The 16,212-nt window shown below is 53.9% G+C and overlaps 2 protein-coding genes across 3 annotated transcripts in view; one reads left to right on the top strand and one right to left on the bottom strand.

Annotated features, from left to right (window-relative positions):
- The first annotated feature begins 34 nt into the window (after positions 1-34).
- Positions 35-1,808, top strand: Gdf1 (growth differentiation factor 1). The gene is made up of 2 exons (XM_027932011.3): positions 35-356; positions 951-1,808. Exons 1-2 carry the CDS (start codon positions 35-37, stop codon positions 1,748-1,750), a joined length of 1,122 nt encoding a protein of 373 aa, XP_027787812.1. The 3' UTR covers positions 1,751-1,808.
- Positions 1,809-2,083: 275 nt separating this feature from the next.
- Upf1 (UPF1 RNA helicase and ATPase) overlaps positions 2,084-16,212 on the bottom strand; it is a 35,314-nt gene continuing 21,185 nt past the window's right edge. For both annotated transcript variants that reach the window (XM_027932059.2, XM_027932060.2), the window contains exons 9-24: positions 16,045-16,153; positions 15,737-15,896; positions 15,516-15,634; positions 14,809-14,973; positions 14,591-14,705; positions 13,893-14,036; positions 13,305-13,518; positions 10,300-10,417; positions 9,377-9,533; positions 8,063-8,205; positions 7,620-7,794; positions 6,872-6,953; positions 5,326-5,487; positions 4,966-5,183; positions 4,550-4,672; positions 2,084-3,936 (exon numbers count right to left, since the gene is read on the bottom strand). In XM_027932059.2, the coding sequence (XP_027787860.1) occupies positions 4,553-4,672; positions 4,966-5,183; positions 5,326-5,487; positions 6,872-6,953; positions 7,620-7,794; positions 8,063-8,205; positions 9,377-9,533; positions 10,300-10,417; positions 13,305-13,518; positions 13,893-14,036; positions 14,591-14,705; positions 14,809-14,973; positions 15,516-15,634; positions 15,737-15,896; positions 16,045-16,153 (2,201 nt within the window). In that variant the 3' untranslated portion in view covers positions 2,084-3,936; positions 4,550-4,552. The remainder of the gene's footprint in view (positions 3,937-4,549; positions 4,673-4,965; positions 5,184-5,325; positions 5,488-6,871; positions 6,954-7,619; positions 7,795-8,062; positions 8,206-9,376; positions 9,534-10,299; positions 10,418-13,304; positions 13,519-13,892; positions 14,037-14,590; positions 14,706-14,808; positions 14,974-15,515; positions 15,635-15,736; positions 15,897-16,044; positions 16,154-16,212) is intronic.

A 16,212-nucleotide genomic window follows, 5' to 3' on the forward strand; every position in this document is an offset into this window, starting at 1 on the left:
GACCCTGCCACTCTGGTCATCGCCTGGGAACAAAATGCAGCCACCACGCCGCCGTTTCGGCCACCACCACCTCCTCCTCCTGGTTCTGCTGCTGCCCTCGCCGCCCCTGACCCGCGCCCCAGCGCCCCCGGGCCCTGCTGCCGCCCTACTCCAGGCTCTTGGGCTGCGCGATGGACCCAGGGGAGCCCCCACGCTCCGGCCGGTTCCTCCGGTCATGTGGCGCCTGTTCCGCCACCGCGACCCCCAGGAGACCAGGGCGGGCTGGCGACGGACGCCCTCGGGGGCTACCCTGCGACCGTGCCACGTGGAGGAGCTGGGGGTCGCTGGAAACATCGTGCGCCACATCCCGGATCGTGGTGAGTGGGGCCTGCGTGGGAAGCATGGGTCCGGGAGGCCGAGACTTCCTCCAGCGAGCCTTGAGCGCGGCAGAGCGAGACCAGAGTGACCGCGAGGGCCCCCACGCACCCAGTCCAGCCCACTACAGCCTGGGTCTCCGCACCCCATCCCTCCTAGTCCTCTGCGCGCCTGAGACACCCGCTCTGGCTTCGCGAGGGAGGGCCCCCTTGCCTTGGGCAGCCCCTGGCTTGCAGCCGAAGCCCTGCCCCCACTCCACTTCACACCGTTTGATGCCTTCTTGCAGGTGCCCCCCGCCATGTCCCAGCATCCCTTCCCCAGGGGCCTCAGGCGCTTGCTCATCTCTCTTTGCCTGTGTCCCCAAGTGTAGGGCAGCCTGCCTGCACCCTGCAGGGCCTCTTCCTTGTAGCTAGTGCCCTGCCCCCACTCTGTCACTCCCACCCCGCCGCGTCACACCTTGTGAAGCCTTCCAACAGATGGTGCGCCCCCAGCCCCAAGCTCTCACCTTCTTCCCTGTCCCCAACTGAGATCCTTTGTGTGGCAGGCCGGGCACCAGGCGGGGACGCTGCCTAAACCAAGCTTTCTCATCTCTCCAGGTGCACCCACCCGGATCCCAGAGCCGGTCTCGGCCTTAGGGCTGTGCCCTGAGTGGACCGTCGTCTTCGACCTGTCGGCAGTGGAACCCGCCGAGCGCCCAACGCTCGCCCGCCTGGAGCTGCGCTTCGCGGAGGTGGGGACAGAGGCGGCAGCCCCCTCGGGCCGCTGGGAGCTGAGCGTGGCGCTGGCGGGCGAGGAGGCTGGCGCAGGCCCCGGGCCGGTCCTGCTCCACCAGGAGGTGCCCGCCCTAGAGCTGCCAGTGCGCGCCGAGCTGCTGGGCATCGCCTGGGCTCCCAACGCCTCGGCGCCGCGCAGCCTCCGCCTGGCGCTGGCGCTGCGCCCCCCGGCGCCAGCCACCTGCGCGCGCCTGGCAGAGGCCTCCCTGCTGCTGGTGACTCTTGACCCGCGCCTGTGCCACCCTCTGGCCCGGCCGCGGCGCGAGGCCGAACCCACGTCGGGTGATGGCCTGGGGGGCGTGTGCCGCGCGCGGCGGCTCTACGTCAGCTTCCGAGAGGTGGGCTGGCACCGCTGGGTCATCGCGCCGCGTGGCTTCCTGGCCAACTACTGTCAGGGCCAGTGCACTCTACCCGCCGCACTGCCGGGACCCGGCGGGCCACCCGCATTGAACCATGCGGTGCTGCGCGCGCTCATGCACGCGGCCGCCCCGGGCGCCGCTGGCCTGCCCTGCTGCGTGCCTGCACGCCTGTCGCCCATCTCTGTGCTCTTCTTCGACAACAGTGACAACGTGGTTCTACGGCACTATGAAGACATGGTGGTGGACGAGTGTGGATGTCGCTGACCAGGGGCGGGCAGGGAAGTTGTGGCATGGACCCAACAATAAAAACCTGGTGGTCTGCTCTGTTGGTCCTTGTCACCTTAGTGGGGAGGAATGGGCCTTTGCTATCTACACGCACCTGGCCACTGGGTGGCGCCACCATCCCAGTCCTCTCTACTGCCCCCAATCTCCAGGGGGGCCACAGGCCCAGATGCTGTGCCAGAGAGGCAAGGGCAGTGGTCTCCCGGAGAACCCTCTGCAGACAGCTGAGCCCTCTTCAAAGCCCTCCCAACCAGCCAGGTCCCCAGTCCAACCAGTGCCCTCCCAACACACCCCTGCAGTTCACTTGGCCCCATGTGAAAGCAAAAACTGTTTATTAATATTTTATTGGTGACAAAAGAGCTTAAAACAAATTGACCAAAAATCAAGTTACATCGCCTTGGTACAGATGCTCTTCAGTTTGTAAAACTCAAATGCTGCTAGGAAGGTGGAGGACAAAGCAAAGGGCACACAGCAGAGGCAAAGCATTCCAGCCAGAGGCAGGCGGGTTGCAGCTGCCCAGGGCAGCGCAGGGTCATGGCGGGAACCTACCCGAATCTATGCCTCTATGCAGCCTACCAAAAGAAGGGGGACCAAAAGCCCTACAGCAATGGGAATAAATAAGTCCTTGCCAGAAGGAAGGTGGCCTGTGCACTCCTGCCGGTCCCACATCAGCCAGAATCTGGAGGCTTTGGGATAAGGGCCTTGGACACCTCGTTGGGAGGGGAAGGCTGGGTGGGGTCACCAGGGCCTGGGCAGGCAGGACATGGTCTTCAGTGAAGTGGTCACCAGGCAGATAGCCACCCCAACCCACGTGGGCAAGGAGCTGGGTGGGGGCAGTTTTCCCAACAACTTCTGGCATTGTAAAACCTGAACCCAGACAGATGCCCCTCCACCAACTGAGGTGACGTGCTCCTCCAAGCCCCTTTAGCACACAGCCAGCTTCTCAGAAACTTCGTTTTTTCCGCAAAAGCAGAAACGGCCCCACGTCAGTGAGCTGTGCCAGCAGGTAGAGGGGCTCCAAATCAGGGTGGGTACTCGGCATGTTTACCAGCACGGGGACTGTGTGTGCCTCCCCAGTGACAGGGACAGACCTGCTTGGCTGTTGCCTTCCACTGCATCCTTGGGAAGGACCCTGGGGAAGCAGCCGCTGGACCAGAAACAGCCACCCTTCTGGCCCCTGGCCTTATGGCCAGTCCTGGCTGAGGTCCCATGGTGGGGCCACGAGCACCTTCCTCACGGAGCAGCTACAGCCCTACGCCAAGTCCACCGCGCAGGGAGCAGCTGTGCTTCTCAAGAGTCCAGTGGAGCAGGCGGGGCCTCCAGGCCAGGCGAGGCCACTGCTGCACCAACCTGCCACCTGCAGCGAGAAGCCTCTGGAAGCTAAAACTTAAAACAAAAATCCTCCTCGAAACCATGGCACAGGTGTTGATCCCAGTCTCCAGTTGCGCTGGCTTGTATAAACTTCGTTTCTGGAAGCTTCTTGCATCTCCTAGGTCCACCACTAAGATCTTAGAGACAAACTTAGGACAGTGTATTTTTCAGTACTCCTTCGAAAGAATCTTTAAAAAAACAAACAGAAAAACCCAAAACCATATTTTCTTTAAATGAAACCCCTCTTAAAACACAGGCCGCGTGACCTGGGCGGTCTGGGAGCCGATGTGGGCAGAACCCACACTCCTACGGCCCTGCGTGGCCGGCAGCCACCCACAAGGAGCCTGCTCAGGCACAGAAACGCCAAGTTTTTTCCTGCTAAAACGTAGTCCCCTTTCAATAAAAGAAAAAAGAAAGAAAAAAGAACAGAGGAAAGGGCTACTCTGAGATGAGGGTCTTCCTCCCTCCGCCCTGGTCGCAGACCCAGGTGTGGACGCAGCGAGCTGGGCCTCCTCGGCAGCGGGGCTGGACAGGGACTGGCCAGGCGGCTCCTGCGCGGCCGGCCCACCTCCCGCTCTCCCTTCTCCTTCTCCTCGCCGCCGCCGCGTGCCAGCAGGGGGCGCTCGCTCTGTCTCGGCTCCTCTCTCCCTCGGTTGCTCCTCTCCCTCTCCTGTTGCTCACACAGTGGTGCTTCAGTTTTAGCAGTGGAAAACAGGTATCCATTTATTTTTATTTTTTATTACCCAGAATAAGATGCTGATGGACTAAGCCACGTAGCTTAGCTCTTCCGCCGCCACCTGTGGGAGAAGGACAGGGCGAGAGACCCTTAGGGGCAGCATGGGAAGCCAGGATCTTGAGCTGCTGCCCAGATACTTAGGCACCTGGATGATACATGGGTGCCCAGGGACAGGGACTTACAAGGAGTGAGCAAAGTCGAGCGCTAAGGCCAGCAAACCCCGAGCTTTGGCAGCACCCCACTTGTCCAGCACACACAAGCTGGGGCAAGGGGACCCGGAGCCCACACTCACCCCACTCTGGTCCTATGTTATAGATGAGGAAACTAAAGCCCAGGTATAGGGATGCTCAGCAGAGCCTGGCAGGCGCTCAGAAGGCCCTCTTCAGGCAGCAAGCTGCCATCAGGGTCAGGGCCCACTGTCTTCCCGGCCCAGGCAACTGTGGGCCCCATATCCCTTTCCCTCAGGGGTTCTGGAATTAATTCTCAATGGGGGGACACACGTAGTGCCACTCTGACCCACAGTGGCAGTCACAGGACAAATTGGTCCCTTGGGGGCCAGCATGCATTTCCAGAATTTCCTCAAGAGTCCACAGCCCCAGTGAAAACCCCCGTACTGGCTCCAGACCCTTTTTCAGGGGAAGGGGCAGGGCTAAGGTCTGCTCAGGGTGACTTGCCTTCTAGTACTGGGACAGCCCCGTCACCCCGCCATGCTGGTACGCCCGTTCTCCCTGGTATGTGGAGTCTTGAGATAGCGCCACATCAATCTGTGATTTAAACTCATCACCAAGGTAACTGTCCTGAAAGACAAGGTCAGGGAATCAGGGAAGTGAGCAAGGTTGGGGAAGCCAAAGGGCATTCACATTTCTGTCCTCAAGGCCAAGTGGCAGGATGACCCACCCAATTATTGCAGCACAGCAACAGGTAACCCAGATGGGGACTGCCAGGCCTGTTGCTTGGGACTCTTCAGGAGAACAGTGTCTGAATGAAATGTTCTAGACTTATGGCCCCATGCTAAGTGCCTCATGTCACGAAGGCGCCATCATTGTTCTTAGAAGGTGCTCAGTCCTAGGGACAGGCATCACAAACTCACCTGGGACAGCTCGGGCTGGGAGAGACCGGGTTGGCTCATTTGGGAGGGCTGGCTCATGGAGATGTAGCCCTGCGTCAGGGCTCCCTGGGAGAAAGGCTGGGAGGCCACATCCTGGCTGGCCTGGCTGTTGGGGAGGTTAGTCTGGCTGGGTCCAGGAAGCCCGAAGCGATTCTTCTGGCGTCCCCCACGACCAGTCTTGCTTTTGGGGGCACCCCGGCCTGAAAGACAAAGTTCAGGTGACCTGAAGGAGGATTAAGCCTCAGAGACAAGTGTAACTCAGTAAAGGCCAGCCTGAGGTTTGGCACTGCTCAATCCTGATGCCAACATGCTCTCCCCAGCACACGGCTGCCAGGTGCTCACCTGCCGCTGGCCCATTAGCTTGTCCAAAGTAGCCTGGTGGCGGCATGGGTGGCATAACCAGATTGAAGGGAATAGGAATGTTCATGGCAGCCACGTGGCTGGGGCCAGCGCTGATCATGCCGATCTGGTCGTGGGTCTGAAAGTACATGTTCGAGGGCCGACCTGCAATACAAAGCAGACAGCACATGTCACTCCCAAGTCAATGTCCCCAACAGGCTAGTCTGACCCAGACAGAGTGAGAACCTTTGTCCTGTGGTTTCCTTGCCTGCCCTGGCCTTGCAAGGGTGAGAAATGAAGCCCTCCACCCCCAATTGTGCCTGCCCCCCTGGGGGATCCTGGGAAGTCACCTAGTGAGACTCTAAAAATGGCTGGGCTCAGAGGAAGAGTGCTTGTCCAGCATGTGCAAGGCCCTAGGTTTCATCTTAGTGTCAGAAAAAATAATCCTTTTAATAGCAAATTTCACATTCTTTCTCTATGTTAAAAGCAAGAAAACACCTTCGTCGGGGGGAAACTCTTGAGTCCTGCTTGCTCTGGCTAAAGGCCCTGGTGCACCTCAGGGGCTGGGGAGGCCACAGGGAGGAGGTCTCGCCCTCCAGAGAAAGGGATACAACTGCACGGGGCTGACTCTAAGGCTCAGCACTAATTCAGAGTGAAAACTTTTGAACTCTGTGACACCTGGACATCCTCAGCTATTCGGTGACTTTCCCAGTAAGGGCAATATGGTTTTTTGTCTTTGTTTATTTTGTGGTGCTGGGGATTGAACCCAAGGCCTTGTGAATGTGAGGCAAACACTCTACCAACTGAGCTATATCCCCAGCCCCAGTTAAATGGTTTGTGTTGTTAAAGAACACAATTCATAGTTTGAGCCTCATGGCTAAGAGAATATCAGGCAAGGGAAGGGGCTGGCCACTTTCAAGGACATCTGAGGTTGGTGAGTAGTCACCTCAGGGCCCATCTCTACAGCATAGATGAGGGCAAAGCCAGATGTCTGAAGGCCCCAGCCTCAATTTATAGTGCAAATTAGCACAGGGGAGGAGCCGAAGGAGGCAGTGTCTGGGGCAGTTAGGACTGTTCTCAAGCAGCAGGGGCAGGCCTGACCTTACTATATGCAGAGATTCTGCTTAGGAAGCAAGGACACCAAAGAGGCCAGCCAGCTTCCCCCAAAACAGAGCACAGATGTCTCAGGAAGGCAGCAGACCTCAATTAACTACAGGCCATCAAAGGGAGCTGTGGTTACGACCTGCTGGTGAAGGGTGAGCAAAGGGCAGGAGGCAAAGGTCAGAGCTGGCCGAGGGTCAGCAAGGCTGAAACCTAAGGAAGCAAAGCTGAGGGCAGAGCTGCCATGTCTGAAGAAACATCTTGCTTTTAGAAGCCAACAAGGAACAACTATTCAATTTCCGACCAGGGACACTGAAAAAATGCCCCTCATTGACAGGACCGAGGCTTGTGAAGACCACCCAAGAAGCAAGAGTCAAAGCGGAGACTTGGGAATGTCAACATCCTGGCATGGGGACATGGGCTGGATTGGTCCCTGTAGGAGACTCACCCTGGCTGCTCCGGTCATAGACTGATCCTGGGATGATGGCCTCACGGGCATCGTACATGGCTGTTGTCATGAAGCGGGCCCCCTGCAAAGTGGTGGACAGATGAGGAATTTGTCATGTCAACAGAATGCAGAATTCTCCACAGATCTGGTGGCTTGGAAGTGGCAGGTGCTTGAGCTCTTGAGGTTTGCTGACTTCGGTGCCCCAGCTCAGTTTCCTAACTGCAGTGCTCAATGTCCTTGCCTGCTACAGGCCAAATGTGACTCCCAGAGACCACCCAGGACTTAGCAGCCCATGAATCCCAGAGCCAAGCATGCCCCAGAGGGCTCAGGAGACTCCATGTGGGAGCTCAAGCTGGTGCTCCACCTCTCCCCCAGGAGGCCCTCTGGGCGACACACACTGCTCACTGACCTGAGGCACAGCCTCAGCTTACACCTGCCTGATGCCACATCTGCCACCATTCACAGCTACCTTCCCAGGACAGAAGCCAGGAGAAGGAACCCCAGACCAGTATCTGCCCTCACCCTGCCCTGAGACCCTCTATGCCTGGTGATATGGCCCAGAGAGCTGGGCTCACATGCCCAGAAGAGGTGAGGCCAGGGGTCCCTAATTCCCAACTCGTGGGTTTTGTGTCCTTTGTTCCTCGACAGAGTTCTGGTGCCACTAAAACAAGAGATGGGCCAAGTAGACATGTGAACAAGGTGAGAAGCTGGCCCTTCTCCCCAGCCTGCTCTGCCTCTGGATGCTTACCGGGTTGATGGTATTGACAAGCTTCCGGGGCTTGCTAAACTGCATGAGGCTCTCCCGGAGGTTGTTTAGCGGCCCCTCCACCAGCACCTTCTGCTCCTTGTAGTAGTTGAGCAGGTGGTTCCACAGTGGCTGCTTTGACAGGGCCTTTGGGTTGCCCACGATGATGACGCCGTACCTGCAACAAGAATGTGGTGCTGAGGACCTGAGTGGCAGGGCACAACAAGGGCACCCACAAACAAGCCCGAGCTCTGCTGGGTTTGAACCTCAGCCTTGAAGCCCCAAAATATAATTCTGGCTGCACTGAGAAACATAGGCCCCAGACAACCACTAGGACACAGAAACAAAGAAAACTCTTGGTGAGACACGGAGCCCTCTGACCTCTAGCACTAGCCAAGTCCTGTCAGGCAACCTAAGCTGGGCCTGAGCTGCGAGGTAGAGCATACCTTGCTCTGGTCAGAGCCACATTAAGACGTCTGGGGTCGTTTAAAAACCCAATTCCTTGGTGCTCATTTGCCCGCACGCAGGAGAGGATGATGAAGTCCTTCTCACGTCCCTGGAAGGCATCCACACTAGCGATCTCCACCTCCTGAAAGGGGCAGCATTGTCCCATTAGTCAGCAGGCTGCCCCCAGGGACCCCCAAAACCACATGGAACATGTCAAGATACACCATCAAATGCCACTGGTAAGCTAAGGACCAGGCACTGCTCACTGTGCCCCTCTCACATCACTCTCTTGACTTTTTTTTTTTTTTTTTTTTGGGGGGGGGGTCAGGGTTTCTTGGAACTGAACCCAGGGGTGCTGAGTAACATCACCATTTTTTTTTTTTTTTGAGACAAGAGACAAGGTCTAAATCGCCAAAGCCAGCCTCAAACTTCAGGATCCATGCGCCTCAGCCTCCCAAGTCCCTGGGATTACAGGCATGCACCACCACACCCAGCTCTTCTGGCCTTTCCTACTTTTTCTTTTCTTTCTTTTTTTGGTGTGGTGCTGGGGACTGAACTCAGAGCAGTGCACATGCCAGGAAAGCCCTCCACTGTTGAACTACACCCTCGTCCTTTTTATTTTGTTCCCCAATAATAAAAGCATGTGTGTGCTCCTGGAAAACCCAAGGAACAGGGGCTGGGGATGTGGCTCAAGCGGTAGCACGCCCGCCCGGCATGCGTGCAGCCCAGGTTCGATCCTCAGCACCACATACAAACAAAGATGTTGTGTCTGCCGAAAAAAACTAAAATAAATAAATAAATATTTAAAAAAAAAAGAAAACCCAAGGAACAGAACAGAAACCACTCGCAATGTCATCCCCCAGATTTTGCATTTGGGGTTACTTCCACATGGAGTTCTACCTGGATGTTAATAAAGGAGCAAATTCTGTGTCCACTACACAGTGGCACCCATTGTTTCCCACTGTTCCCATCTTGGAGTAGTTTCTCAGTTTACTCTGAAAAATGCCCCAAGAAATACACTTTCATGCACACATGGTTCTGACCTTGGAACATACTCCCCATGGCCTAGTGCCTGACCATACAGAACTCCAGCAAGGACACTGGAAATGTTCTATCGGGTGCCCTTCCTGAAAGGCTGGACTGACTCGTGTTTCTGGGCATGTTCTGAACTCTGCTTGTGACAGGCGCCCCTGATGTGGGCAAACTTGGAAGGACAAAAGTCAACATTTACTGTGTGACCCAGAAGGTCAGGCCTGAAACAAACCTCCACTGAGTGTGTGGCCCGTGGCAGAGCGTCCTTCAGTGTGACGTACCTGGTAGAGCTTCGTGTGCAGGGAGCCACTGAACTGCATGTACTGCACCAGGTAGGAGCGCTGGCCCTCATAGGGTGTGATAATGCCAATCTGGTCGGGCTTGGCTCCCGCCTTCAGCAGCTTTGTGGTGATTTTCTCTACGTTGGCAGCTTCCGTCCTGCAAAAATCAGGCTTTCAGTGACAGAGCTCTCCTGTGAGAGCCCCAATCCCAGGTGGAGGCTGTGAGGAGACGGTGCAGCTACACCTCCAGTGTAACGTGAACCTATAGCAACCCAGGGGGCAATGGGTACCACTCTGACAGCTAAGAAAGAGCGTGACACTGAAGGCCCAGCTGGTATCACCTGCCCCAAACCCAGCATGACCTTAGCTGGGCTCCCTCATCTTTACTAAGAAGTCAGAAGAAGTGGAAAAGACTCACACCGCAGGCTTAGAACATGCCCAATAAAAAACAAATATGGCCGTGAACAGTGATGCACGGCTGTAACCCAGCAATTTAGGAGGCTTAAGTAGGAAGATGCTAAGTTCAAGGCCAGCCTGGGCAACTTAGTGAAATCCTTGTATCAGGAAGTAAAAAGGTAGGGCTGGGGTTGTGGCTCAGTGGGAGTGTTCGCCTGGCAGGTGTGAGGCACTGGGCTTGATCCACCACATAAAAATAAATAAAATAAAGGTACTGTGTCCATCTATAACTAAAAAAAAAAAAAAAAAGAGTAAAAAGGGTTGGGGACAGAGCTCAGTGGTTAGAGCACCCATGAGGGTTCCATCCCCAGGACGGCAACAAACAAACAAACAAGCAAATACATTGGAAAGAAGATGGAAATAAAATCTATTGGTAGAGTCTACACAGATGGGGGAAAGGAGAAAAAGTATCAATATCACTCCGCAGGTGGCTTCAAAGCCTATGGATGCAGGTATGTCCTGCTTACCTGTTCAGGTAGGATGTGCCTGAGCTGGCGATCTCCTCCTGGCCCTGAGTCACGTAGAAGAACATGGGTTTGTCAGGCTGGGGCCACTGAAAGTCAAACCCCTTTTTCACACGGTCCGCTGACATAAAAAGGAAAGAAAAGAGACATGTCATGTCAGAGAAGAAAAGTCACAGCTGTCTCAAATAAGCCCAGAGAGCAATGGGGACACTGCTCCAGGGTAAAGAACCCAGGTTTGGGGTGCCCTGGCCAGGGTATTTGAGCCAGTCTCCTACCAGGACTGAGCAAGGCCATCAGGCAGAGCTGGCTAGCTGTGCATGTCCTCATTGTCGGTGCTTTCTTGAAGTCCATTCAAGACATGCACCTACACCAGGATATCACAGATATCTGTTTCCTTCCAGAGGTTTTGCTGTCATCTCACAAGACCCATAAATCCATGATTGACTTCTATGTGACTGTTGAGCTTCACTGTCACTGATCTGGGCCTCTGGACAGGCACCTCTGCCTCTGGACCCCTTCCTGAGTCTGATATTGCCCTGGTGCCTACAGCGGCAGTACTCCAATACCTCACAGTGGGCACTCTCACTGTCCTTGAGTTCTTCAAGATGGCATGACTGTCCCTGGCCCTGTGCATTTCCTTATACTTTTAAGGTCAGCCAGCCAACTTGCATGTTCTAACTCCCTGGAACCATCACCAGTGTGAGAAAAGCAGTGTTGCTACACAGCTAGACTAACAGTGACCAAGGCAGATGGCCACTGAGGACATACTGTATAAGACCTTTTATGTCGAGGTGAAAATAAAGTATACTCCTTCTATCTAGTCAAAGTGAGGAGAGGGGCCAGCTGGGTGAAACTTGGGGGCCCAGGAGCCCAGGGACTACTGGCAAACGCTTAGCCGCACATATCCACAGCCAGGAGCTTGCACATGTAATCACAGACCTCAGCAGCTGGTGTGGACTGGCTCCAGTCCTGCCTTGGATAGTGGCCACTCTCAGGGATGAAGGCAGCTTCTGGGAGCTGGTGAGGTTCTGTCTCAGGGTTTGGCTACTGGTTATGCAGGTGTGTTCACTTAATGAACCTCACTGAGCTGGGCACTCATGAGATAGGCACAATAAGTTTACTAATAAGTTCAATAAGTTTAATAAAAGTAACTCACTGGGTACAAACTAAGTGTAGGGAGGAAGCAACAAATAGTGTCCTCCCAAGTTGCTAATGTCCTGGGGATAGCCAAGGAGGCAAGAGTGGGGCTGGTAAGGGTCTACGCTAGCACAGAGGCACTCAACTCAGACACCTCAGAGGGCCACAGGTGAGGTCTTCCTGGCCTCATGTTTGCTAGCCTGGCCATGTAATGGCACAGCACCATTCCAAGAGTCATGGTGACAGTGGCAACAATTGCCAGGACATATACCATCCATTTGGGAGCAGTGTGGCGTAAACTCTGAGCTTGTGTCCTCATGTCTAAGTGGAGCTAAACACAGACATGACAGGTTGTGAGGCTCTCAAATGCTGCTTTTAACAGGACCCCTTAGAGTTCTTAAAAAGTCGAGAGGCTTTTGTTTATGTGGGTCACTATATTTTAAAACAAACATGTATTAATCCCTTTTAAAAGAAACCCATTATGTGTCACCAAAAAAAATTTTTATGAAAATATACATTTCAAAATGAGTTGAGTGAGAATGGTCTTGTTTTCAAATTTGTAAGTCACTGTACTGTGGCTTAATGGAAGACAGCTGGGCCCCAGACCTGCTTTTGCGCCAGACTCTTGTGATATGCTCAAGAATGCAAGGAAAGCCAGGCTTAGAGTCACATGAGTTAAAAGCAGGGAAAGTTTTTATGATCATTCTGGATAACCATGGCTCTCCATCCCTGATACCACATCAAAGCTGCAAGAGCCAGTTCCCCTGCAAGCCAGTTATGCCCATCCCTGGCTATCCTCACACTATGGGGTCTTTGGCCTCTGCATGACCTTTTGGTTATTTGGGAAATATGTCTTCAGTCCATGCTGGTTATTTGGGAAATAACTATTCCCTGAGTCATGAAGAGTTCCAAAATTCACATATTTCATGGACAAGATAAGGGCACTCCATTTGTCACCACCACAGATCTCATCAGAAAAGTTGTACACTAGGCACTGGCACAACCCCAAGCCCAATGACAAGTTTTCCAAAATTCTACTTTCACTTGAATCCTCAGATTTTTATCACCGGTGACAAGCACTGCTAGTTGTTTTCCTTGAAACCCTAACAAGTTTGCTTGGACCATTTTCAGGAAAATATCTATCCAGTGCCCCAGTGTGAACAATCGGCATGTATCTACAAGTGCCTCCCTGTCAGTACCTCCCACACCTACCAGGTCTCACAAGCACTTCCATTCTGTCACACTGAAGATATAAGGCAGCACACTCACTCAAGGCATTCTTTACTGACACTGTGTGGCAGTGACACCGAGGGTCTGGCATAATTGGGCAGTCACATCCCAGTCAATCACCATGAGTGTGAGTGTTGGGACAGTGGAAAGGGCAGATATTGTCTCTGCTAGTATCAGAGTAATTGTGACGTCAGGAAGCCTGCAGGTCTCTGGACTCCACAGCCTGGGGCCGTTTTGGGGTTCTGGGCTTTGAGAACCATGCACTCTGGCTCTGATAATTTTCATAAAGCACTTAACATGCCTCCCAGCATAAAGCAAGGTTAGCACCCAAATTCTTGTCCCTACTGCTGAATATGAAGCTGCGTAAGCCCTGGTCTGAATTCCCAGGAAGTAACTCTGAATTCCCAAGCCCACACCCTGGGGAGCCCCACACTCCAGAGCAGTTGTTCAGTCCCTCTGACCACCACACTGCCCACATGAGGAGCCCTGCCAAGACCTCACACAAAGTACCCTGTTGACAGAGGTGGCTATGCAAAGCCCCGTAGGGAGAAACTGAAAGGCAGGTTCCCTCTCCTCAAGCCACCACATTCCCTTGTATCCACTTCTCTCCCAAAGCCCCTGCCCCAGGCAGAGCCTACTACCTGCAGTGACGCCGTTTTGGAGAGAGCCCTCATAAAAGATGTTGGATGGGAAGGCACTAAGTGCGGGGTGCATCCGGTATTGGACTTGCAGGCGGATGGGACGGATTCCCAGCACCACCAGGCGCTCAAAGAGTGACTGTGACAGCCCGGCTTTGGCCGCTTTCTTGCACATCACCACTGGGCCCAGCTGGCAGTGGTCACCCACGAGGATCAGCTGTAGTGAGAGAGGCCACACAAATTGAAATCTCAACCATGAAATGGTCTAAACGCCACTAGCAGAGGTCTAAGGGGCTCCAGGTCCATGTACCATCACCCAGCCTTTCAAATTCAAAAGGAAAAACATTTGGTAGGAAAACTGCTCAGCACATTCTGTGACACCCAGAGCACAAGATTACAACACTCAGGTCCTGGTGCACAGGGCCTCTGAGCACGGTGGGCACAGGCAACAGCCCCATGGGTCTACACCTTAAACACTCTCAAAGGGCCTCTATGTACTTATTTCTTCTTCAGTGCTCTACCCAGCATCATGTTTTTAGAAAACAAATCTTGGGTTTCAAATAAGACTGCAGTGGAGGCGAGGTACCCCACCTGCTTGGCTCCAAGGACCACGGGCACCATGCACTCTGGCTCAGTGGCTTGGGTGCTCTCGTCGATTAAGATGGAGCGGAACTGCATCTTCGCAAGCCTCGGGTCACCAGCACCCACACAGGTGCAGCAGATGACATCCGCATTCTGAGAAAGGGGTACAGAGGCAACAGGAAAACTACATGGTCAATACTACAGCCCTGGGAAAGGAGGCAGGCAGGATGGGTACAAAATATGTTCTGTTCCAAGCCCTCTCTGATAATTACTTAAATAAGCTGCCCCTCCTTCCCACATTATATCTCCTATCCAGGTTTCCATGACTAGCAAAATGATCAAAACAGTTGTACTCTGTTGGAGGAGACCTTTCCAAGTAGACACAGCTCCATGTCTCATGACAGCCTCTAAGGGGCAGTGCTGAGCTGGTAAAACCCCAGACTAGGACTGACACTACTTTTGGTAGGTTCATTTGTTGTAAGAATATGTTCCAGGGGCTGGGGTTGTGGCTCAGCAGTATAGCACTTGCCTTGCACATTCAGGGCCCTGGGTTTGCTCTTCAGTACCAATTAAAATAAATAAATAAAATAACCACCCCACAGGTGCCATCATAGGCTTCACAGATTGGTCTTTTGGCCCAAAAGAACAAAACAGAAGCCCACTTTCACAGACTGTTCCCAGCCAGCAGCACCCAGCCAGGAGCTCACCATGAGCAGCTCTCTCTCAGCCGTGCGTTTCAGGGCCCGGTACCGCTTCTCGTCCGCAGAAGAGAGTTCCCCTGTCTCATCCTTCAGCTGCTGTAGCTTCTGCAGCTCTGGCATGCTGCAATCACACTCCAGGTTAGCGGGCACGCAGGAGATCTGTATGTGCCAGCAGTATGTGCGAGGGCCCAGTGAGGGGCCCACAGAGCTAGCCTGACACCCACCTGTCCATGTTCCTGATTTGGTTGTGCAGCGCCAAGAAGGACACTGGGGAGTCAATGGCCTCGCGACTCTTGGCACAGAGGCGCACAACTTTCAGCCCTGTCTGGTGGATCTTCTCCGTCAGTTGATCCACAGCTATGTTACTCGGAGCACAGACAAGTACAGGCCTGGAACAAGATGTGAACATCTCAGTTTTTGCCCAGAGGAAATTCAGTGAATGTTAATGAGCCAAGACCATTGCTTTTAACAGGCAGTGCAGCCAGCTCTGGATCTATGGCTCCAAGCTGGAACGACACATACGGAAGGAGTTACAACCCCAGCAGTAAGAGCTACTTGCTTCCCACCCAGCTTTCAGAGTTCTAACTCATGAGAAGTAACACTCGTGACTAAATTCTGCATCCTCATCCTCCTGTCCATATATATTCTCTGGAACCTTCAGAGTTCTCAGAAGCACAAAGGCACAACAAAGCCCATGACACACTGACCAACACTGTGTTTACGATGGCAGCGGGCCTTGTTATTCAAAAATAATTGTACAGGTCAGATCGAGTACAACTCATAGCAAGTGCAGAATGCCAAGCTGCACAGGGTCACCTCATAATCTGGGCCTGAGGACACAACTGCATCCAAAGTTCTCAGCACACAAAACTCCCCATTCCTACCACCCAAACCCTCCATGTCTCACCCACAGGCTGTGCAGAGAGCCTACCCATTGCCTTGCCGAGCCAGGTGGTAAACAATAGTGGCTGATGTCACCGTCTTCCCTGTACCTGGAGGGCCCTGGATCAGACTCAGCGGTCTCTGCAATACAGTCTTCACGGCATAAACCTTCAAGTACAGGCACCAGCAGTTAGGAGCAGCAGTCACCCAGCAACCCTCCCAACAGGCCATGCAGGGTGGCCCTGCGTGTCCCCATGGACCTGCAAGAACCTGAGAGTGGTTGAGGTCAGGGAGCCCTTGTGCTGTGAAGCGCTTCGGCAGCTGGCACTTGATGATCACATCCTCCACCTCATGGCCGAGCAACTTGTGGTAGATGTAGCCCGACACGGAGGTCTCATCCACAGCAAATGTTTTTAGCGCACTCTGCATCCTGTAGGGAAAGCACAGGGTCAACCAAATGCAGCTGTGAACCACATCCCTGGCCATGGTGACAAAGACAATTTACAGAGATACTGAAGGTGGCAGGTGGGTGTTTGCAAATCAGACAGCAGCAGCAACCTGCAGGAGGGTGGACGTACCTATCAAATGAGGTTGACTTCCACACAAAATCCACCTGGAAATTATGAGTCACCTCCACGGGTGCTCCCACACTGCTACGGAGTTCAATGGCGATCTCATCGCCATAATCTGGGTGCTGAGTTAAGTTTGCTTTCTTGTCCAAAGTCTAGTTTCCCCTTCCTAGGAGA

This window comes from Marmota flaviventris, chromosome 1, assembly GCF_047511675.1.
Source record: "Marmota flaviventris isolate mMarFla1 chromosome 1, mMarFla1.hap1, whole genome shotgun sequence".
Lineage (NCBI taxonomy): Eukaryota > Metazoa > Chordata > Mammalia > Rodentia > Sciuridae > Marmota > Marmota flaviventris.